Source organism: Phragmites australis, chromosome 1, assembly GCF_958298935.1.
Source record: "Phragmites australis chromosome 1, lpPhrAust1.1, whole genome shotgun sequence".
NCBI lineage: Eukaryota > Viridiplantae > Streptophyta > Magnoliopsida > Poales > Poaceae > Phragmites > Phragmites australis.
Window position 1 is genome coordinate 50,336,962 of NC_084921.1, and position 24,339 is coordinate 50,361,300.

The 24,339-nt window shown below is 43.7% G+C and overlaps 4 protein-coding genes and 1 long non-coding RNA gene across 7 annotated transcripts; 4 read left to right on the forward strand and 1 right to left on the reverse strand.

Moving 5' to 3' along the window:
- Positions 1 to 6,898: 6,898 nt before the first annotated feature.
- LOC133925096 (actin-7) lies at positions 6,899 to 9,952 on the forward strand. Of its 3 annotated transcripts, XM_062370944.1 has the most exons (6): positions 7,028 to 7,166; positions 7,440 to 7,496; positions 8,091 to 8,186; positions 8,305 to 8,698; positions 8,775 to 9,388; positions 9,488 to 9,952. In XM_062370944.1, exons 3-6 carry the CDS (start codon positions 8,130 to 8,132, stop codon positions 9,551 to 9,553), a joined length of 1,131 nt encoding a protein of 376 aa, XP_062226928.1. In that variant the 5' UTR covers positions 7,028 to 7,166; positions 7,440 to 7,496; positions 8,091 to 8,129; the 3' UTR covers positions 9,554 to 9,952. The 3 variants fall into 3 exon arrangements, with proteins under 3 accessions (XP_062226936.1, XP_062226920.1, XP_062226928.1); XM_062370936.1 differs by lacking the exon at positions 7,440 to 7,496 and having other exon boundaries at positions 7,023 to 7,166; XM_062370952.1 differs by lacking the exons at positions 7,440 to 7,496; positions 8,091 to 8,186 and having other exon boundaries at positions 6,899 to 7,166.
- A 681-nt stretch (positions 9,953 to 10,633) lies between these two features.
- On the forward strand, positions 10,634 to 11,737 carry LOC133925132 (histone H3.2). The gene has a single exon (XM_062370987.1). It carries the CDS (start codon positions 11,116 to 11,118, stop codon positions 11,524 to 11,526), a length of 411 nt encoding a protein of 136 aa, XP_062226971.1. The 5' UTR covers positions 10,634 to 11,115; the 3' UTR covers positions 11,527 to 11,737.
- A 198-nt stretch (positions 11,738 to 11,935) lies between these two features.
- Positions 11,936 to 15,930, forward strand: LOC133925125 (VAMP-like protein YKT61). The gene is made up of 7 exons (XM_062370976.1): positions 11,936 to 12,315; positions 12,692 to 12,789; positions 13,194 to 13,298; positions 13,840 to 13,905; positions 14,485 to 14,571; positions 15,457 to 15,535; positions 15,642 to 15,930. Exons 1-6 carry the CDS (start codon positions 12,087 to 12,089, stop codon positions 15,505 to 15,507), a joined length of 636 nt encoding a protein of 211 aa, XP_062226960.1. The 5' UTR covers positions 11,936 to 12,086; the 3' UTR covers positions 15,508 to 15,535; positions 15,642 to 15,930.
- Positions 15,931 to 16,667: 737 nt separating this feature from the next.
- LOC133925115 (fructose-1,6-bisphosphatase, cytosolic) lies at positions 16,668 to 19,975 on the forward strand. The gene is made up of 12 exons (XM_062370965.1): positions 16,668 to 17,068; positions 17,169 to 17,216; positions 17,287 to 17,361; positions 17,458 to 17,519; positions 17,623 to 17,689; positions 18,453 to 18,566; positions 18,655 to 18,741; positions 18,843 to 18,913; positions 18,998 to 19,063; positions 19,218 to 19,304; positions 19,420 to 19,495; positions 19,645 to 19,975. Exons 1-12 carry the CDS (start codon positions 16,910 to 16,912, stop codon positions 19,762 to 19,764), a joined length of 1,032 nt encoding a protein of 343 aa, XP_062226949.1. The 5' UTR covers positions 16,668 to 16,909; the 3' UTR covers positions 19,765 to 19,975.
- Positions 19,882 to 20,676, reverse strand: LOC133925171 (uncharacterized). Its single transcript, XR_009910909.1, has 2 exons — positions 20,209 to 20,676; positions 19,882 to 20,108 (listed from the first exon to the last, which is right to left on the reverse strand). It is a non-coding gene; the product is annotated as an uncharacterized LOC133925171 (long non-coding RNA).
- Between the last annotated feature and the right edge of the window lie 3,663 nt (positions 20,677 to 24,339).

Sequence of the window (24,339 nt, forward strand, 5' to 3'; positions counted from 1 at the left end):
TCTAACATTTCAATAGTTTCAAATTTGAAATGGTGGGACGGAACTTGTCAACCACTCGATCTTATTGAATTTTGCAATTACGTGCTGTATGAAGTCGGAAATGGGGTTCCGTGCGTCATGTTCTGCAAAGAACCTCCGTCCATCGAAACATGAAACGGCCCATTGGAAACATTCAATCCATACTACTATTTGTTCACGAGTGAACAAAAACCTCCTCTAAAAAAAAGCTAAAATGCCCTTTGGAGAAAAAAGCTAAAAATTATTAGCGCAAAGATTTCTCTGAAAGGTATTCGTAAAAAAGAATTATGGTATGAAGTATGAACTCTGATGCATAAATCCATAAACGGACCTCTTTCATGTGTCTTGTATTGAGGAGTTTAGTTGTTAGCTTAGGGAGCACTCAAAGAAAAAAAGGACATTAACAGCTGATGAACAATGCCGGTGGTGTATACTCTCTTTTTTTTTTAAAAAAAAAACGAGGAACCAGGAGGTGAATGTTACAGTGTAATGGACTCCTCACTTGGGCCGTCCAGCACGAAGTGTCAAACTTTTGATTTTCGTTTGACCATTTGACATCTTTCTTCAAGGAAAAAATTGTGCATATTAGTTAAGGTTTTAAGACTATAAATGAGGAAGCACTCTCTAGTCAACAACACAGATTTGTCAGTTGGGCATTTCGTCTGACGAGAGGTAGAAACGTCCAGCCGAAGGATCTCAGACTTTCCACTACCTCTGAACTAGCCATTTCATGAAGTTTTTTTTTTTCACTCAATGCGCTTCAAAGTCAGACTAACAAACATTTTTTGCTCATAATACCATGTGCCATCTTCGATTTCTTGCATCCAAAACATCTTTTAGGGGCGGAACTTTACGTTGCGTTTGCGCAGTTCACTGCAATAATACTAGGCTGAAATGGGGAAGCATGAAGCACGCTTTTAAATTGGACGTCGGAAACTTCACCCCTTCTTTCCCCACCCGTCCAGAGTGGGAGCTGCCGCCGGTGCCGGCGTCTCTCCCCACTCGACTGAATTATTGCCTCGCGTAATGGCTTCTCCCCGGGCCTTCCACTACGGGAAGCAGTGAGCAACGTGTGTGCCGTAGCGGGCTCGCCGGAGCTTCCTTTTCCGCTGCCAAATGCCAATAATGCAGCCACTATTGCTGAAAACAGCGGCAGGCTTTGTGACCACCCACTGCAGCTCTGAAAGCCTATGCCGTTCAGGCGTATTTGCATTTCACCTTATCAGGCGCTCGAGCGATGAAACCACCGACAAAGCATCACCACTCATCAGTACTTCACCATGTTGCTGCTGCTCAAGCGTTAGAGGAATCGCGTCAGATCTCCGAAAGAACCTGCGAATTAGAGCACCCACAGAGTGGGGCTGAACCGATGCCTGCCATTCGTAGGCTTTGAGGGTAATTGACGTACCTCGTAGGCTCGTAGCTAGTCGTTTACAGCTCACTGCACACGCATTACAAATCACGATCATCTGATGAGGATTGGGTTGGAGATGACTAAGCTGATCTTCGACGTCATACAAATACTTATTTAAAATAAACATATTTATCATTAACTATACATATTAAAAGAGAGAACACAATATTTTATATATGCTCATGTATCTCTCATAATAATAATCCTACGTTATATTTTGACTTAATTAATCTTTAAAAAAAGATAATTACAATAAGTCTAGATCTAATTCTAATGACCTCGGCAAGTTCTTGTGTTCTAAATTCTAAAACTATTAATAGATGAATCTAATCGTGACTAGAATCTACTATGGATCTCAATAAACTATTTCAGACGGATCTAGGGGCTAAGGGGTAGCTTTCATCCTCTTTTTTTTTCACATCCTACCTCTTTTCTTTTCTTCTCTTTTGGACATACTCACTTATCTTTTTATATAGTTAGATCGAGGAAACGTATCATACTCAGAGTCTTTGATTGTAACATTTCTGTATTATATTACTTCTTAATATTTGAAGGACTCTTTTCTACATCGGAGATGTTTCTCATGTAAACATGATAAAATGTATGGAATATCACTACATGCCTTATTTATTTCATGACAGTTACAAAACTTGTAGGATCTAATACGCGCAAATTACCTAATTAGAGGGGGTGAATGATTGTGGAAGCTAAATTTAAAAATTAAAGCATGATAAACAAATATTTAATTTATTCATGAAATTTAGTTCGGGGCGGACAGCTATCACGTCACTAAAAGTGATGGCTAGAAATATTTAACCGTTGATTGCCCTAAAAATTTTATTGTATAAACTAGACAATCATACAAAACTATTTCCATAAAAATCAAGCCAATGAGATGTCTGAATTTAAAGATATGAAATTCACAAACAAACTATGATAAAAACGGATCAAAACATAAATATCACAAGAATTACTAAAATTTGACCAACCAAAATTCTCAGTATTACCTTTATGATTGATGATGATTTTAGATGGATCAAACCTAAAGATGACAACGGGTAGAGATTACCCTCGTACCCGCGGCTAAGAAATCCGACGGGTGCGGGTTTGGGTTTCAATGCTTGCCCGCTGGTATGGGTGTGGGTTTGATCTTAAACCTGATGGGCAAAAGGTCGCGGGCAAGAAAAAAGCATACCCACGCCCGTGAACCTGTAAACCCGCTCCAATCACGTTACATGTGGGTCCAAATCACCATTAGGTATATAATTTAAGAGCTTAGGTATATAAATTCATCATAATTACCCGCAAACTCGTACTTTAGGCGGGCAAACGGACACACCCGCGGGTACAAGATGCCCGCGGGTAAGCGGGCGCGGGTAGTATTTCTTATCTGTGGCGGGTAATGGGTGCAGGCGCGGGCGCGGGTATAAGCTCGCGAGTACGGATTTAGATAGCCTCTATCCGCGGGTATTTTACCCGTTGCCATCTTGATTCAAACCAATGCAAATCGTAACCAACAAGCAATCCATCAAAAATTACCGTGAAACGACGAAAGCAATTAACACAGAGCTTTAATTAGTGGTAGGGTCATCCCAACTGAAGCTAAGATTCCGCCTATTTTTTTTTGTCATTTTGTTAAATTTATTTGACGTGTGGTACATGTTTATAGTGGTACTAATTCTCCTTCAAGTTTTTCTTATATGTTCGAAAAATGGCTTGTGGGATTAATCGTAAACTTATGTATATACTATTGGTTAGGGTGAGCGCTCTTTGTTGAGTTATATAGTTGAGTCATAATGATATAATATTTAACGAGACACGAGTTTCTATTTCTATACAAGTTATCTTTAGAGGTAACTATTGGTTTCACTTCTGGTCACTGCTGCAGAAAGAGCAGGATCATCCTACCATTCAAGACATGTACCGGTGTCTGAAAACTACTGTTATGGAGATTTATGTCAACCATAGGTGGCATTTCAGTACTAGGATTTGTCTGTAATTTTGTGTTACATATGGCTTGGTCCTTATTGTATTGTCTATTCATACATGATATGTCGGGTCTTCAAACGCTGGTTGTAATAAGCTACCTTTGGACGCATATTGTGATACAGACTAGCTACATACATTCTTGTGCAGAGACTGGAACAAAAACTATTTCCTTCTTAAAAAAAGAAAACTTACTAAATTTCATTACATGAATGAGTTCATAAAATACATCACAAAAATATCTAAAAGTTTCCTCAAGAAACCCTAATTTTTCTCCGTTTTAATATATTTTCTAAAAACCTCGGTACTGTTCCTCGGCGGCTCTTTCTTTTATAAGCCCGATCGGCACAGTGTCCGTCTCCAACACGCATACGTCGGCCGCTCGCACGCAGGGCTGCTCCACAGCCGAGCCTCCTGATCCTCAGCAGTTGGGCTGCACAGCCCGCTAGCGCCCCTGTTCATACGTGGGCTGCCTGCTGCAGCTAACCGGGCCGCTCCCAGGCCTCCTGCTGGACCGCACACCACAACCTCCTGCTGCGGCTCTGTCCAGCGCCTCCAGCCAGGCCCTCCACGTGGGCCTGAACACCTGACACCTCTGGCCGAAGCCACCAGTCACACATGTTCCCGCCTTGGCCCCACGTGAGCCTCAAGACCACAGACCCAACTACCATGAAACAATGGATTTTTTATTCCCAAAAATTCCTTTATTTGATAGCACACTCATACATGCCCATGAAATAATTTATTGGCGTGCGTCATACTCCACGTGGAGCTCTGCGCCATAGACCACAGTCTACTAGTGTGAACCATTGCTATCACACCATAACACAGTACAACTCTTATGTACGTCATGGTATGATCTTTATGTACACTACTTTCTAGCACGAATGTTCCGTGTGATCTTCTAATTACCTTAACCTCAATTCCTTTCTAAACTTCTAAACACAAGTTTCACAAACTTAACTTACGTCAGTTCGCAAAAACACTACTCATACGAGTATGTTACATATATCAAAAACACAAGTATCACAATGTTACTGCAAGCATCATTATCACATGCTGCCATCTTATGCACAGTATCAATCACAAGAAACAATAAATCACTTTGCGTCTTTTATCAAATTTACAATAACACCAATTTTATCAATTTTTCAGCATACGATCTCACAAAACCTATCATATCGGATAAAGTACACATGTACGATGGTGATATATCTTTAGGATATACCATATTTCTAGTAAAATCTTAGTTATTAATTATTAATTCCTCATCATCTAGTCACTAACTCTACTTAGAAGAGGTCGACTAGATTACACATAGTTAGGAATACAACCATACTAAAACTCACCTAGTCGGAAATAATCCTTAGTCAAAAAAATATTCGTTCTAGTCATAAATCATCTCTAATTAAATAGAACATTTTCTAGTTGAAAACTTCATCCAACTGAATTGAATTATACTCTTCCTAATTAGGAATTTTCTTTGACCGTAGGAGCCTAAATATTACCTTCTCTTATTATGTATCTCAGAAAATATCACATTAAACATGCACGACTTCTAAGAAGAGTTAAAACAATCATATAATCTGTTAAGGTAACTTTGAAATTTGAAATGGCAGGGATAATATTAATTGAGATGACTTTAGAGGCATCTATTATGTAACATCGGCTATACATTCTTATTACCTACATTATTATGCTCTCATTCTTACAACGATTATAAAATCTATTGTATCGGATGAAGTATATGTATATGATGATGATATATCATATTTTTAATAAATCTTTAATTATTAATTATTAAATTATCATCAACTGCTGGGCTGTAATAAATCTGAGAGCTCACATGGCACTTGGTAAAAAGTGAACTCGATAGTGAAAAATGATATAGGACTCTGAAAATAAAAAAAATGTCCCATCTGAGTCTGCTAGGAAGGACGTGCATCACATGCCTTGACGATCTGCGTCTTAATTGGATGAATTTTTTCATTTTTATATCTTCAAATAAAAAAATCGCAAATATATATGTTCATTTTGAAAAATTATATTTTTTATTTTTAAACATATCATTCGTTGAAAGTGTAGATTTGCAATTTTCAAAACATCCGTATATATTTGCAATTTTTATTTTAAAAAATCTAATTGGACGGGCAGGATGACAAGGAAATAACACGACCCGCATTATCGTTCAGCAAAGCCCAAGCCTTTCACATCATTAAAAAGCCAACCAGCCCAGCTTGCAGAATTCTGGGGACAGCACTTCTAGAGATTGTGGGTTGGGTTTATATATGAAATTTAAGAGTTTTTTATTTTTATATTTTTTAACATTAATATTTAAATAAATAGATCTTTGATAAATTTTTTTTTATAAAACACTCTCAGAAGGCGGTAACCGGACTGACCTGCAATTCAAACCCGGTGGGAACAGTGTTTCGTAGAAATCTCTGTTCACAATAATATTTTTCCTAAATTTATCTTATTTATATAAAATTGTGGTCTCCTGTTGCTCCAAAAAATTTAAAATTTTTTGTACGTATTTCATAATTCATGTGCAATCTATTTTAATTGGATTCATCTAAAAATCATGTGTGTAATTTAAACTAAAATTCTCCAAAAAAGACTACTTTTATAACATTTAACAATTGTTAGTGTCTCAAATAAATTTTAAAAATCTGGGAAAATTCACTAATATTCATCTTATGTGATGGACTATTTTTTAAAATTATTTCTAGCCCTAGGATATATGGTAAAAAGGTGATTTCCTTTTAATTCTATTCACATAACATGATAAAAATGTATATAAATAGAGCATTATAAAGAAACTCATTTCTTCACCATATATCCTAGAACTAGAAATAATTTTAGAAATTATTCCATCACATAAGATGAATATTAGTGAATTTTTTCAGATTTTTGAAAATTTATTAAGGCACTAACAATTGTTAAAATTATAAAAGTAGTTGTTTTCGGAGAATTTTAGTTTAAATTCTAAACATGATTTTTAGATGAATCTAATTAAAATAGGTTACACATAAATTATGAAACACGTAACAATGATTTGTACGAAACACTGTTCACACCGCACCTCTGGGCACTGTCTATTTTTTAATTTTTTCTGTTAGAGATATATTTAGTTAAATATTAATATTAAAAAATATAAAAATAAAAATACTCCGAAATTTAACGGGACCTGTCATCAGAACCTTCCATATTTTCACGGTGGGCCACTAGCCATCGACAGAGCCAAGTAGTAGGCCAGGCCGGTTGCATCAGCTGCCAGCGACGGCTGGGTCATCCTGCACCGCCTGGCCACGGCCTTCGACCGTGTCCCACCAGCCCCCGGTCGGCCGACGTGGACGTGTGCCGGTCTCGGCACCGCAAGCTTCGCGCTGCGGCAGCCGTCCACCCGCGAAGATACCACCGGGCGGTTGCTGCGTCCCCATTGACCGGGCACGGGGCAGGTCAGAGGCTGTTGGCCCGGTCGTCCTGCGCTCGCGAGCGCTGCCGTCATGCCGTGCTTCCCAACGGCGCTGCACACCCGCAGCCAAAGCGCAAAACACGCGGCCAGCGCCTGCAGTCTGCAGACCAGTCCAGCCAGGCGGGCTCCAACAAAAAGGTTTCCCCCCTCTGGCTTCCGCTCGCCCATTTGTCTCGTCTCGCTCTCAAGCTCGCGTCACCGGAGCTCTCCAGAAGCAAGCCCGAGGGCGAGCGATTCGATCCCCTCCACGTCCGCGTCAACGCCGCCAAGGTATAGCCGTCTCTCCTCTTGCTCCCGCACCGATTTGATCGGAGGAAACGATCCGTTACAGGCCATCGGTTCGATAGATCGCTACGCGAGCTTCCAGTCGGTGCTGACTTCGTTTTTTCATGTGAAATTTCCGTTTGTTTGGCTGTTTTGTCCTGGTTGTGTCGACTCTGGCGTTCGGATGGGTGGTCTGGTCTGTGGTGATCCCAGCATAACGAGCGAAAATTACCGGCGTATGTGTACTATCGTAATTGCTATCTCTGTGGTGTTTGACAGGATTCTCTATCTGTGATGGACCTTACTGTCCCGTTGATTCCGTAACAAGTATACTATGTAAGTACACCGGAAATTGCTTCCAGATCACTCTACGGAGATGATCTGAAACACCCAAACTGCAGTGTTTCTGTTGATGATTCGGGATGACCTGTGATTCAGTGAACCATCTCCCTAAGTAAACACGTGCCATGTGAATGATCCTCCTACCCAAATTGGAGTGACGTTTTAGCCGATACATGCATCAGGGTAGATCGGTGGTATGTGTATGTTTAGTGGGCGTTTTCTTTCTCTGCTACCATGCATGTTTGAGCTTTCATTTATTTGTCAAAATGAAAAACTCTGATATGTCAAATGTGTGTGTTATGCCACCGAAATTTAACCTATTCAAGATGGGAATATTTTCTAATTGCAGCATAAGCTCCATGTGCCACTAAGGTCTAGTTCTCCTATAACTCACTGCGAAATTGCTTGGAAGTGTATACTTGTATAAGTCAGGTAGCACTTTCTTAATCATGCAATATTATCTGCACAGACTGATGACTGGTACGTTATAATTTGAGGCCATCATACCATTTTGTATTGTTTGCTTTACTTTGGTTCATGGACCATTGGCAAGCTTTGTGATGCTTAACGCCACTCCAATTTGGGTAGGAGGATCATTCTGCTGCGGAATAGTTGAGAAATTGAGAAATGGCTGAAGAGGATGTCCAACCCCTTGTGTGTGACAATGGCACTGGAATGGTCAAGGTCAGTTTTCCTGTCAAGACTGTCAATCCTTTAGCTAGCATAAATGCGCTTCGGTTTCCTTTTGCCTGTTCATTCATTTCTGATTCCACTGAACTGATGATTTCTTGATTCCAATCAGGCGGGTTTCGCTGGTGACGATGCGCCAAGAGCTGTATTTCCTAGCATTGTAGGCAGGCCACGCCACACTGGTGTCATGGTTGGCATGGGCCAAAAGGATGCTTATGTGGGCGACGAAGCTCAGTCCAAAAGAGGTATCCTGACATTGAAGTACCCAATCGAGCATGGGATTGTCAGTAACTGGGATGATATGGAGAAGATCTGGCACCACACCTTCTACAACGAGCTTCGTGTGGCACCTGAGGAGCATCCTATACTGCTGACTGAGGCCCCTCTCAACCCCAAGGCAAACAGAGAGAAGATGACCCAGATCATGTTCGAGACATTCAACTGCCCGGCGATGTATGTGGCCATCCAGGCCGTTCTTTCCCTGTATGCCAGTGGTCGGACAACCGGTATGAAAACTGCAATAAGAACCTGTTTCATGTTAACATTAAACTAGCAGTGCAATTGAGAACTATTTTCCTGCAGGTATTGTGCTTGATTCTGGTGATGGTGTGAGCCACACCGTCCCAATCTACGAAGGGTACACGCTTCCTCACGCTATTCTTCGATTGGATCTTGCCGGCCGTGACCTTACCGACAACCTCATGAAGATCCTTACTGAGAGGGGTTACTCCTTCACCACAACCGCCGAGCGAGAAATTGTCAGGGACATCAAGGAAAAGCTTGCCTATGTTGCTCTTGATTATGAGCAGGAGTTGGACACCGCCAGGACTAGCTCCGCAGTTGAAAAGAGCTACGAGCTGCCCGATGGCCAGGTCATTACAATCGGCGCTGAGAGGTTCAGGTGCCCTGAGGTGCTCTTCCAGCCATCCCTCATTGGCATGGAAGCTCCTGGCATCCATGAAGCTACGTACAACTCCATCATGAAGTGTGATGTCGATATCAGGAAGGATCTGTACGGTAATGTTGTCCTCAGTGGTGGCTCTACGATGTTCCCTGGTATCGGCGACCGCATGAGCAAGGAGATCACTGCGCTTGCCCCGAGCAGCATGAAGGTGAAGGTGGTTGCGCCGCCGGAGAGAAAGTACAGTGTCTGGATTGGTGGCTCCATTCTGGCCTCTCTCAGTACCTTCCAGCAGGTTGTTAAATTGCCTCAAAATTTCAATGCAATGTTTCTGCTTCCTCTGCAGCTCTACATTATTTTTTATCTGTTTCTTGTTGCTGTTATTACCGTGCAGATGTGGATCTCCAAGGCAGAGTACGATGAATCCGGTCCAACCATTGTTCACATGAAGTGCTTCTGAGTTTCTGGGCTTGTAATCTGTGGCTGTATTTCGAGTTGGTTGAGATGCAAAACTGCATATGCATGAATGCCCCATGGTTTCTGTGGCATCATGATTCTTTCTGAGTCATTGAAAGGCTGTTGGCCATGGAGCATTGTGAAAGGTGATAGAGTCGATTGATGTACTTGAAGAATTCTAGTGAGCAGTCTAGGTTGTCAAGTCAGTTTTAGTTTCTCCTACAACAGCATTGCATCAGGGATTCCTAATGTATGCAGTGGATCGTTGGCTTCTACCAGGTCAGCTCATGCTTGTGCTGGGGACAGAGTTTGCATTTGTGGCCAGCGCCCCGGTGCGGGTGTTGATGTTTCTACCATTAGTTGGATTTTTTTTACTAAGATACTACATTTCTTATTGTGTGCAGATGGAAAAGTTTTTTCATGTTTAAAAAGTTTTAGGCACTGGTATGATTGATGCAAAGTTTAGGACATACTCCGCTGGTTCAGAAACAGGAGACGTATTTTTTTTAAAAAAATATTAATTTTTATTTACTTTGACTAATATTTAATCAAATTATAAGAATATTTAGTGTATAAAAATTATATAACTAAGTTCACGATTTAAAATGATTTCATATTATATAGATTTTGTAGCTATACTTGATATATTTTATAAGAAAATCTTAATCAAAATCTAACTTCGAAGATCAAATTAAAAAAAATACGCATATTATTTTTAAACGGAGGGGTACTTTGGTTATTACTTATTACTACCTTTCCTTTTATTTTTTGATTTTTTTAAGGAAACTACCTCCCCTTTTAAATAATTGTCAATTTTGACTTCAATGCTTAAACTGACGTCACACTCAAGATGGAGTTAGTAATAAGACGAGGATATGATGCAGGGGGCATATACTTTACGAATTATGACAAGCTAAAATCGTGACAACTCGAACAATATTTTTCTTTTTAAAAAAAAACAACAGAGTTCTTTGAGACGAGCTTATGCCATATTTTTTGTGAGACAGTATATTTTTTTAAAACAAAGGGTTTGAGACACTAGTGTTAGGTGCGGTAAAGATTTTGTTGAAAGTTCAAGCCATGCACAAATCGCCCATTCGACTGGGCTGACGGTAAAATTGGCCTAGATGCAAGCGCGTCGGTTGACGGTCCAGCACAGTGCACAGGCTTCGATTCAGCCAATCACAACGCAGGAATCCCCTCCCCACGGATTGCCCCCTCGATCCGCGTGACACCTTCCACTCTCCCAACCCCAGCCAGTCAGAACGCACGAACCTCCTTCCCACGGATCGCCGCCCCCACCCCCACAATCCGCGTGCTCACCGCCAAAAACCAATCTCAACCGCCCATCCCACTCCAATCCAACGCCCCAAACCCCATTTCCCTCCACGAAACCTCGCTCCCCGCCCCCAAAATTTCCCAATCTCCCGCCCGCCCCTCACCTATTTAATCAATCCGCCGCTCCGCTTCTCATCTCACACAGCAATTGCCCAATCTCCCGAGCAATCACTCCAAGCCACTAGCAAAAGCAAAACCCTTAGCCTTCCTCTCCTCCCCACTCCCCCGATGGCCCGCACGAAGCAGACGGCGAGGAAGTCCACCGGAGGCAAGGCTCCGAGGAAGCAGCTGGCGACTAAGGCGGCGCGCAAGTCGGCCCCGGCCACCGGTGGCGTGAAGAAGCCACACCGCTTCCGGCCCGGCACCGTCGCCCTCCGCGAGATCCGCAAGTACCAGAAGAGCACTGAGCTGCTGATCCGCAAGCTGCCGTTCCAGAGGCTGGTGCGGGAGATCGCGCAGGACTTCAAGACCGACCTCCGCTTCCAAAGCTCCGCCGTCGCCGCGCTGCAGGAGGCCGCGGAGGCGTACCTCGTCGGGCTCTTCGAGGACACTAACCTCTGTGCCATCCACGCTAAGCGCGTTACCATCATGCCCAAGGACATCCAGCTCGCCCGCCGCATCCGTGGTGAGAGGGCCTAGGCTTCGTCGCCATAGAAGTGGAAGTAGTAGTTCCCGTCGATGTCAGATCAGGAGATGTATGCATGTCCTTGGTTGTGTTGGTCTAATGAGGTTAAAGGCGTAGTTGGTAGTTTGCTGCTGTAATTTACCCCATCTTATCTGCTACATGTACCTCGGTGTTGCAATGGAAGTATGAAATGTCAATGAACACCCCACTTATCAGTTCTCGCAATTTTTCTTGGTTTGATCCCTGCGTGTTGCATATTCTGCGAAGTATTTCAGGTTATGTGTTAATGCATTTGGAAGAAACGTGCGAGAAGTTCTGCTGGTTGATGCTCTTCAGAGTTTCGATCGGGACGGGTTGATGCTTGGCTGACAATCTGGGCCCACGGTCATGGGCTCAGCTCCCCCGTCTTTGGGAGTCGTATTGTTCTCGTGCAAGGGTAGTGCGGTGCGACCGAATCCAGCAGAAAGAGGAAAGGGAGTGCTTGCTTCTATTCCTACTCGGCTGCGATCCCCGTCCATCCAGCCGTCTTGGCGCAGCCACGAGATCGTGAGCGTCGTAGATCTCGCGGTGGGGGATGAAGATTACGGCGCTCCTGGTGCTGAAGCCGTCGTCCTCCGGCGCCGGCTCCTCCACGTCGTCCGGCGGCGGGTCTGGCTCGGAGGCTGTGGTGCTGGCGAACGCGACGGACGTCAGCCACTTCGGCTACTTCCAGCGCAGCGCCGCCCGCGAGTTCATCGTCTTCGTCGCCCGCACTGTCGCGCAGCGCACTCAGCTCGGCCAGCGCCAATCCGTCCAGCACGAAGGTAACCTCCCTCAGATCTGCTTAGCTTTCTGATCCGTTGCCTAGATCCGGGGTTCGAACGGATTTGGCCGGGGGGTAGTTTGATGGCTAGAGCCAGGAAAAGTGGTGGAATTATTGGATTGTGGGTGGGAAAATAGCGCTCTGTAAATGCATCTGATGTTGCTAGTGATCTTATTGATGAAGTTGTTTCTGGGCTCCTTGTTCAGAATTTGGGGATCATTTGATCATATTCTGATTATTATAATTTGTTGGCACTTGCACCTAATATTACCTAGGCAAGCACTTCACAGTTTATGACCATCCCTCCTTGTTTCAGATAATTGGAACAGGTTCTTGTACATTTCCTCGTGTATTTGAGGTTTGCCCTGTTTTTGTAGAATACAAGGTCCACTCGTACAACAGAAATGGCCTTTGTGTGGTGGCATTCATGGATGATCACTATCCTGTACGAAGTGCATTTTCTGTTCTGAATAAGGTACCAACCATTTTTCTGGAGATTCGTGAACTTTGGTTTATGATCAGTTTGCCAATGATAAGGCATAGTTTCTCATTTTCATTTTCATTGGGTCAAAAGTTTGTCAATTCTAATCTCAGTGTCTCATAAAATTATTAGTCCAATAATGATAAGTTGTAAGAATGACTCTACAAGCTTGGTGCTTGCTAGCATGATCCGTAGTCACGCTCAACACTGCTACAATGTTTAGTTCATTATCAGACAGGTTTCATTGGCAACTTCAAAAACCTATACTCCTTGCTAGTCCCTTTATTTAGTTACTGGTCGAAAACTAATGGCAACCCTCTGTATCCATTATCAAAATGCTGCTCTGCTTTATGGTTCCTTTATGAGATTCAGTTGTTGATATGATGCATTTTATAAAGGTACTTGATGAATACCAGAAGGCTTTCGGGGACTCTTGGAAATCTGCTAGTGCAGATGCAACTCAACAGTGGCCTTTCCTAACAGATGCTTTGACAAAATTTCAGGTTTAAAACCTCATGTGAAATAGAAGTACTTCCTGTCCATGTGTTGATTGATGTAAGCTTATGAAAACAATCACCATTTATTGTTCGGAGTTAATAATATGGGGCTAATTATGCTATCCTCTATGGAAATGGTCAGCTAAATGAGTTGAGTTGCAATAATCTGTCTGTTTCTGGTATCTCCATTGCAACACGCCATGTTTGTTTTGGATGATAAAAGATGAACCATATCTTGGGGATTGGCTTATCGGAGATTATTGCACGTTTTGGATGTATCAATATATACATTGTGCTTGTTCTGCATGTTTTTAACATTTGGTCAGTCCAGATTGTCATATCACTGCATTACTGCTAAAGAGTTATTCATCCAGCTGGATTGTTCTGTTGGCTGCCCAGAAGGAGCATGCTAATTTTTTAAAGTAATATCATATTAATTCATATTTCCATGTTTGTGGCTGAATGAACTTTGGCTATAGTTATGCAGCTGATATTGGATTATGCCTGCATTTCACTTACTCCCTCTCACACATTCATCATTTTGTAGGACCCTGCAGAGGCTGACAAATTAACGAAAATCCAGAGGGACTTGGATGAAACGAAAATCATCCTAGTAAGTGTTACTTACTCAAAACATTTGTTGCTTAGAGATTTTTTGTTTTGCAGAATATCTCGACCATGCAGTAAATGTTTTTGGACTACTAGATGAGTACATTACATTTGCTATAACAGACACCTTGGTATTACCTTAAAAGAATATCTACTTGACTTTGAACGATAGGCCTTTTAGATGCTTGTGCTCGTAGCCTGGTACTATATCTAGATGGACTTAGATCTAAGCCAAGGGCCATTAGGCCTTAGATGTGTCATGCTTGTGCTGGTGTTTAATCTAGATGGTCTTGATCTAAGCCAAGATTCCGTCTTCTGAAGTGGTTCAGATTGAACTTAATTTCATTTTAGTTGGGTTGCGCATCCGAGTGTGAACAACTCTTCATCTGGTAAACAAGAAATGTACACATGCTCAAGGACAACTTAATGATTTGTTGATGGCCTTATGGGCGTACTTTAATTTTGTACAAGCAACCTTGATCACCTTTGCTCCATATTGTGCTGAAGCTATTATGTTTGAATATGGGAGCAACCTGACAACTGTTGATAACTGTGGATCCTTTATGCCTGAATATTTTAACAGCATAAAACTATTGAGAACGTCCTTGCAAGAGGAGAGAGATTGGATAGTTTGGTTGAGAAAAGCTCAGACCTCAGTGCCGCTTCACAGGTAATCCTATCTTTTCTTTGCCTGCCGCATGATTTCTTTTATGCAGTAAAACTGTAAAACATAGTGTAAAGTTTTGCTACTTACTACTACTTTTCACTGTCATACATTAAGCACTCAACAACATCAATATCTTTTTTGACTAGCATTGTTTTCAGCTGTATATACTGTTAGATTTACATTGTTAACTTTTCTATCTAGCAAACTCCATCTATAGGAGTACTAGAAGCAAATTGTTAACATTATTCCATCTTTTATCTGTTAGTCTGTTAGTGATAATTATCAGTCATTTACTTCTGGTTTGCAGTGTTTTCAGGTGTATATACTCTGTTAGATGTTCATCGATAACTTTTCTAGCCAGCAATCTCCCATCTGCTATGGGAGTAATAAAAGCAAATTGTTAACATCTTATCTTTTATCTGTCAGTATTAATTCTAAGACATTTACATCAGGTTTGCAGTGTGTGCATACTGCATAAGGTAGTTTGCGACACGCTTCAGTCACCTTGATTTTTACAACCATCGGTCAATATCACTCTAATGCTGGAGTAGCAGTGTTATGTTTGTGTTATGTTGGGCCTATGACCTCTTTATTGCTTAGAGGAAGTAGAACGTTGCCTGTAAGTTATAATATAAATTTCCTGAATACCATGATCCAGCTCCAGAATAGTTACAGTTTGTTATCTTGTAGAGTGTGCGACTGTTGCAAACTATGAAAAAGGTTCTTAAGGCCCTGTTTGTGTTGGCTAGATCTATTGCAGTTTTGAAACTTCTGGGGGCTCTTCAGCTTAGTCTTACTTTTATTATTAGTATGCATTATCACACAGTTTGTTCTTGTTTATTAGTGCATCTACTTCATTCTCTTGAGAGATGTCATTCTGTCTTTCAGATGTTCTACAAGCAGGCAAAGAAGACAAATCAATGCTGCACTATACTTTAAACTCCGGCCCTTCAATCATGTTTGCAAGGTTCCAGGTTAATGCTGTTTTCGAGAAGATCGTAATTATTGGTAGCCTTCATCTTCTCTTTTCATCTAATTAATTTCTCAGTACACTTTTTATTCCTTCTTTTCAGAAACAAAAACAATCAATATTGTATTACTGTACTGTAAGTGAGATGGCCCATGAAGTGTGGCTGCAAGGCTCGAGGTTGAAGCTATTGAGGCCCCATTTGGAACACAGTTTTTCTCCGAATCCCGCTGTAATTGAACTGTTGTCTCATGAAAGCCCTGTATAATTTCTGTGAAATTCTTGTGTTCCAAAGAGGCCCTAAATTATCATTCTTTGGTGATTATGAATCCTTGTGGTACCCACTAACATCATTTATTGTACAATAAAGCTTGCATAGGTTGTTAAATTCCCAATATGCTGGAGCCCAGGTTGCTATTTGATGTCCACAGTTTATGTCTTACATTCTTGCATAACTTTACCAAATATGTTGTACCCTTGTCCTTGTGTTGCTTGTCTGATTACTTCTGTGTACCTGGTAGCCTGGATATTGTCAAATCGCCAACATGGTTTCAGTTGACCTGTTCTCTGTGAAATCCTCCACGCTGACCCTTGTATGAACTTGTTCTGTTCTCAAGGAGCAAGGAGTGAGCACAAATTTTCAGCGTAACAGGCTGACCACGAAATGCAAGGGAATCCGGTACGGCAAAGCAATCGTAAAACAATCGGAAAGCAAGTGCAAGATGCCCCTGCCACCAGCCATGCCGCTCTCACTTGAAGTTGAACCAGGTATATTCCACGCGTAACGGCCAGGCCATTACGCAGTTAACTCTGCTTGGTGCTAGTTGCCATTAGCCAGTGACGACACACTGACTCTCTGAGAGCCGTCTCGCTGTCGCATCGGATCCAGGCCATGGCTTGTGTCCGAATCCCCTCGCTCGCGTTGGCGCCTTCCTCCGTCCCATCCCGCCGTTTCGTTCGTACGCGCCACCACGAGACAAAGCCTCGCTCTCCTCGCTAGCGTCCGTCGCTCTCCCCTACCGTCCTACGTCCTGCCGCGCGCTACGCCACCGCACCACCACCACAAAACGCGCTCGCGACGCAGGCGGCCCAGCCGCAGCGGATAGAGGGGATAGGCCTCCGCGCTGATTCCGTTGGAGCTCCACGCCCCTTGGCTCCCAGCCTCACTTTTTTGCCGCGCTACCCCACCCCGCATAGGAAAACACCGCGCGGCACGTCTCGTCGCAGCCTGCCAGCTCCCGGTCGGCGCGCGAGCTAGATATACCGAAGCGCGCGGGAGCTGCTGGTACGTACGCGGTGCCCGCGCGCTCATCTGCACTGCCACCGCTGCGTGAGCCGTCGTTGCACCAGCTGAAGCGAGCGAAGCGGGGCAAGATGGATCACGCGGCGGACGCGTACCGGACGGACCTGATGACCATCACGCGGCACGTACTGAACGAGCAGAGCCGGAACCCCGAGTCCCGCGGCGACTTCACCATCCTCCTCTCGCACATCGTCCTCGGCTGCAAGTTCGTCGCCTCGGCCGTCAACAAGGTCATGCATCGACCACTCGCTGTATCATGGGCACGCAGCACGCGGGGATACCTCGTGTTCCTGCAGTACGGCTGTACCGAAACTTTCTTGGACTGTGCAGGCTGGACTCGCGAAGCTCATTGGCCTGGCAGGCGAGACCAACGTCCAGGCAAGTGCACCTGCTCACCTCGATCGTCTAGATCACCGGCAATTTACGTCTGAGCCTTTGGCGTGCGCAGGGGGAGGAGCAGAAGAAGCTGGACATCCTGTCCAACGAGGTGTTCGTCAAGGCTCTCGTCAGCAGCGGTCGCACCGTATGAGTTCTTCTTGTCCACTTGCTATTGTCAGTTTCAGTTCGGAGTATTTGTTTTCATGTTTTGTGATTTGGCGCCGCTGTACGCACTACGCAGTGCGTCCTTGTGTCCGAGGAGGACGAGGAAGCTACGTTCGTGGACCCTGCGCTACGTGGAAAGTGAGCAAACTCGAACCGTTCATACACTCTGCTTATTTTCCCAAGTGAAAGCACTATTTATCTACTTTTTCTGACGAAATGTGCCTCTTCCTTTTCTACCAAGGTATTGCGTTTGCTTTGATCCACTCGACGGCTCCTCCAACATCGACTGTGGTGTCTCCATCGGAACGGTATGAACACAACTACAGAAGAAACCCCCGAATCGTCGTTTATGAAACGTTGAAATCTCGTTACAAAATCTCATGATAGTGACGTCAAAAGGAAGACTTTACTGCTAATACTGCTACCTGGTTTCCTAAATTTTATGATTCGGTGTTATCTGAAATAACTAGAAATTTAAGCACTAAGGTGTCACGACAGTATAACAATACAGCCTGCTATACTGAACTTGATTTGTCCTCACAACTTACTTCTACTCTTCATAATTTCGTAACAAATTGTACAGTGTCATGCTTTTTTAGCTTTTCCATGTCTGTTTTCTGAAAAGGAGCCATTTTACATTCAGTATGCTGCATCCTTCCTCTTACATGAGCTTCCTTTAACAAACTTTTTTTTTAGCACCTTTACGGTACACCATGATACCGGTTAGTCGCAGGTATCATTGTTGAAATCCAGCCGTCCGTTTGGGTGGCTATTTTTGTAATTAGGGAGGTATTAGTGAAATAAACAAAGGTTATCTTAGGGCTAATTACGTTATTTACCTCCGGCCGCATATGATACCCAAGATACCGCATTGAACATATATTTTGCAAGATTGCCATTCTATTTTTTTTTCACTTCTGCTCATATGATACACATGATACCGCTACATGATACCCATGATACTAGTAGGTGAAAGGGTATCACTGGTTCAATCTGAGCCATCAGATAGTGAAAATGGACAGCAGACACTCATTTAGGTGTACTGTAAAAGTCCTTTTTTTTGTTCTGTAGATCTTTGGGATTTACATGATCAAGGACAAGAACAATGTGACTCTGGAGGACGTACTGCAGCCTGGGAAGAACATGCTTGCTGCCGGATACTGCATGTACGGCAGTTCCTGTACGGTAATTAAGTCCCCTAAACCCATACTCCCACAAGATAGTCTTCTGTAAAAGTTCCATCAAATTGACTAGTGCCACTAATTTTCGGCAGCTTGTTCTGAGCACTGGAAGTGGTGTCAATGGCTTCACACTTGATCCTTCTCTCGGGGAGTTCATACTGACTCATCCAGACATCAAGGTTTTGTGAGACCACTTCTAAAGTTCATATCCCTTTCTGTAAAAGATTGACCAAGAAACAGAGAACTCATATCTTTGGGCGTCATGCTTGATTTTTCGCAGATACCTAAGAAGGGTAAGATTTATTCGGTGAATGAAGGGAATGCCAAAAACTGGGACGAGCCTACGGCGAAGTATGTGCTGCTCATGTTTTCATAGCACTATCATATATACTTCCCTCTAAGAACTCCAGCTAAGATTCACAACATAAATCCCAGGTTCGTCGAGAAGTGCAAGTTTCCCAAGGATGGTTCGTCACCTAAATCTTTGAGATACATTGGAAGGTGAGTCAATATTTCAGCTGATTGGTCGTCTGGAAAATGAATATATGTACTATTCACAGCTTGAGTTTATCGTAGGATCTAACCATTTCTAATCAAACTTTTCATAGGATGGTACAATTTGTGTATACTAACTAATATTGGCATTGGTTTACAGTATGGTTGCTGATGTCCACCGTACATTGTTATATGGAGGTGTATTTTTGTACCCTGCAGACAAGAAGAGCCCAAATGGAAAACTCCGGTACGCTAATGCTCATACTCATTTGCTTTTAAAAAAAGCATACTCATTTTGCATGTGTCATATCCAAATACAAATGCCAATACACGTCTGAAGCTGCCTAAATATGGTTTTACAGTGTCCTGTATGAAGTTTTCCCCATGTCATTCCTCATGGAGCAAGCTGGAGGCCAGTCTTTCACAGGCAAAGGACGGGTAAGGTTTCTGCTTCTCTCTTATTATTATTTTTCTTTTTTGAAAGAAAACATTTCTGTTTCCCTTCTCTGAACTGCATGTTCAGTACCAGTATCTTGAATTCTTGATACATTGTGCAAAATTGTTGCTACATTGGCATGTCACCGCAGGCTCTTGATCTGGTCCCTACCAAGATTCATGAGAGATCCCCAATCTTCCTCGGCAGCTACGACGATGTGGAGGAGATCAAAGCGTTGTACGCCGAACAGGCAAAGGAAAGCTCGGCTTGATCGGTGCATCATAAGAGGTGTAAATCGACTTCAGTTCCTGGCCTCATTGTGACATGATTCAGACATTTCTTTTTCTTGGTCTTATTGTAAGTTTGTGACATCCAGTGTAATAGTATGGAGGCCTGGAACAGCTTCACAAGCAACTAGGGCTTCTATTTCTTACAACTTTTCAGTAATGCATACATAAATACACATCTCTAGTAGCAGCTAAGGCAAACTTGTGTTCCCTGGCTAAGCATACTCATGCTGGGACTCGACTCTTCCACACACGCTCAGTACTGGTGAAACAATTGTCATAAGACTACTGTCGCAAGCTCTGCAAAAAGTATTGCGCATAGAGACCCCTGCAAAAACGTGATCATGTTGTAAATTATTTGATATCGGAAGAAGAAAATTCACCTCCGACTCTCCGAGAGGTCTGAAATGCTCGATTTGGACACTAACATGGAGTACTACTGGATGGCATCCGGGCGGTGCTCGGAGGCTGAACCTCGTTCACGGCAACCTCCTTGTTCTCGTTCTTCTTGTCTTAACATTATGTTGAAAAGACAACGGAATTGAGGGGGAAAAGATCTTTTCAAAAAGCAGCAAATTAAGGACACTGGCAGCTCACAATCTTCGACGAATCGTCGGACTTCCTGGATGCGATGAGGTGAGAGCTCGCTGAGATCATTATAGTGGCGGTACTCGGGATCATCGGTGCAGACTGCTATGATCTTGTCATCCTTCTCTCCCTGTCCCAACAATCAATCCCAAGAAGAGATCAGTCGTATTTATCGACTGACATACACATACATGTATGCGAGATTTGATATGTCATGTCATATACGGACTCGCATACTCTGACATTACGAAGCAATGTCACCGGAATGAACAGTGATTTTGAGTGTAGATAAACAGTACCTTAATATTATTCACTGTAGTGATTCTACTGTAGCAAAAATATTGTAGAAATTTTACTTTGCTGTAGCAGTCAATCAGGTACGTCTGTTTCAGATCTAACGGTTGATAGGGGTCAATGTCACCGCTACTGTTCACCGGTGATATTACTTTAGCAATATCAAAAGATGCGAATCCATGGTCAATCATAGGCATGAGACCAGGGGCGGACCCACGGTTGTGCTAGGGGGCTTTAGCACGGGTTTGACCCAAATAACTAATAGATAGCACCTTCTCAAGCCCATTTAGCATGCTCTCCCCCAAAAACGGCAAAGGCCAGGCTGTGAGCCCATGAGACCACCAGACAACATCAGTCTATGCCCCTGGCCCCTGTGATTGCAAGCAGCGAGCGAGCTTGCGCCCCTGCCCCTCCGACGGACCACGAGACAGTGCCCTTCTCGCGTTCTCGGTCTCGACTAGCGGCAGTCGACAGATTCCATCGGCTCCGGTCCCTAAGCTGCCGCCCTGCAGCCTTCGTTGTGCGCCCTACGGGCTCCTAGACACAGATCCTCTCCATCTATCCCTGATTCCCGACGTCACCCTGCAGCCTCCCAGATCTCCTCCGTCGGTCCGCCCCAAGCCTCCCCTATCGCCCGGCACCGATTGGCTGGCTTTCGTCCGCCCTGAGCCCCCAACACCGGCGCCGCCCCTGCAGCTGCAGGCTCCCCCATAGGGGTACTGTTTGTTTGGGGGTAGCAGAGAGAAATTCTGAAGGGGGAGAAACTACTCATCTTCGATTACCTGCCTAGGGGAGCCTCTCCACATTCTTGCATGGTCAGACTTCGCTATGCTTGCTCTTTGTTCTGTACTTCTATCTAGCATTGTTAATTTCTGATGAGTGGTTGGGATATTATAGCTCATGCTTTAGCTAATCCTTTTAACTGCTGTTAAGCAATTGGTATGGCATTTCTGCGTTGCTTATGAGAAAGTAGTTAATTTTCATGTGAAGCATATGGTTTAGCTCATGCTGTTAAGCATGTGGTTGGGATATCATAGCTCATGCTTTAGCTAATCCTTTTAACTGCTGTTAAGCAATTGGTATGGCATTTCTACGTTGCTTATGAGAAAGTAGTTAATTTTCATGTAAAAGGCTTGTGAACTGCTATGTTTCATCAAATGCTTGTCTGAGCATTTACTGATTCAGACGTTCCAAAGAGATGCAACTATAATTGTGTAAGTAGAACTGAGAACTTATTGAAGTTTGGATTGCTGTGCTTTTGATTAAACTGCCAAAATGAATGCCTTATGTCGGTTCAGACCTTTAACATCTGAAGAAAAAAAAAACTTATGTTAACTTCAGAACATTTCGTGTTTCTGGCCATCGCAAAAAAGTTCAGTAGTATGAACGAACTGCTCGTGTTTGGTTCAGTGAAAACAAACTAGCACCTTACGTAATTTTGATCCTAACAAGTGATGAACATTCGTTGTCCATAAATGAAATTGTACTTTGGATAGCATATCTCCACTCAATCATCTCCATAAGAGTAGACTTAATAGCTATTGTTAGCCTCACTTTTGGTAAATTAAAAACTAATAAAAAAATTTACTATGTAGTAATTAGCACCCCTTTACTTGATTCCTGCTCCGCCACTGATGAGACCGATCGCTCTGGCTCGGAGGAAGCAGCCAGGAAGAACCGGTTCCTGCGAGTGATTTGTATAGTATGTATAATGACCTTGATGAGCCCCGTTTCCTTGTCGAGCTCGTACTTGACCTTGCTCCCTTTCGACTATGGAGTGATGATGTTAAGGGACGGCACGCGTGTGCGCCGTGTAAGAAGGGAACGTGACTAGACTACATGGTAAGCTGGTATACTCACAACGTTGAACACAGCTGGAGCATCAGAACCTGCACGTACAGAGAAACCTCTCGTGTTAGCAATTACTTTAGCACCTGGATCAGGAGACGCTGAGAAGAAGAAAAAGGTTCTGGTGAAGCTTACCGATCTCGATCGAGGCCGTGCCATGGGTGCGCCGTGCGCGGCGACGGACCTCCTCGACAGGGATGAGAGGATCCTCTCGTTCTGCCGCGGCGCGGGGCCGCTTCGGCTCGTCCACCCCCGCGTGCCAGTCCGCGTCCTCACTCATTTTCCTTCCTCCCGCACCGCGCGTGCTCAGCTCGGCACGGCTCCGTTCCGCTGCCCCCCAGATCCCAAAATTTGCAGCCGACTCTGTCGATCGCGTGCATCTGCGCGTTCATCTACACAGCGTCCCGTAGTGCGCCTGTCTTGCCCAACCGCCACGCGTGCCCGTGATATATGGGGTCCGGCGGGGACAGACGCAGGGCCCAGGCGGCACCCGGCACGCGGGGCTGGGTTGCCACGGCGCACCGCTTCTCGCGAGTCCTTTCGGCTTCCTCGACGCCTTCGACCGCCCACGGCCCACTCCACGTCCCCAACCGATAAAGTGGCGACGCCTCCTGCGAGATCTCTCTCCCTTTGACGGGGAGGATTCGTTGGTCGCCCTCGTTGCGGGACGTGCGTATGCGCCGAAGCTTCGAGCTGCACTCAGGTACGGGACGCTGTCTGCCTGTCCACCGATGGGAAGACGAGGGTCCGATGAACATTGAACAGCCACCGTGCCGCGACACTCGTACACCAGTACCGCTACTGGAAACAAAGTTTCTCCCCACGCGCCACAAAATCAAAGGGTACTATTGCTACTCGATGGGCACTATTCAGTTCTTGGAGTCTGAATGCACATGGTAATATCTGAGCACGAGCAGCGTTTCGATGTACTGCAAGAGGAAAAACAGCAGTGCACTGAAGGAGCCACGCTGCAAGCAGGTGCACCCACCTGGCATCTATCGTTCTGCTTGAACAAAATAGTCAGGGCTAGGAGCACAACTCAAATCCGGACTTCTCCCATACACAAAGATAATTCAGACACAACCAATAACTAAGCTAACGAATTTCTTGACTAGCGCCTAAGCACCATGTGCAGCTGCCCACAAGGATTAAAGGAATTGCTATAATCATCATGGATTGACAGATCATAGATGATTTTTTTACCTGAAATTTTCCACAATATGGAAGTGCAGACTTTTAACCTAGCTGGAACAGAACGACAAGTGAAAAAAAAAAACTTTTCTCTCATAATTTAACTACTAATAACTGGAGCATATCATGTCTTCACAATCATGAATGTATTGATAGATGCAAGGCAAGCTATTCCTCATTTCCATTGGCTTGAAACAGAATTGTGTTCATTCAAATATCTTAGGAACACTTAGAAGTTATAATGTGCTATGTAACCACCGCCAGCTCGGAATTTATGTGGTCAGTGTGCTATTATGGGGTTCATGCACAATCACATTGGAATGTGTATGAGAAAATAGAATCTATCACTGCGGTTATGCCATTATTTCATGAGAATTCCAGCATGTTCATATTCACAAAAATTACCAGGTATAATACAATGCAATACTACACAGCACGATAAAACATAAAAATAGCTAGAAACTATTCACAGCGTAAACCGAAAGCCATTGCATTTCCAGCACCAAATACTTGTATCTAGTTTTATATCAGCAAGGACAACATATTCGTCTTGATGGCGGCATCATGAAAGAGAAATGCTTAAGAAAACAAGGTGTCGTCATCACACCCAACAACTACAGATCATGATTCAACCAGCT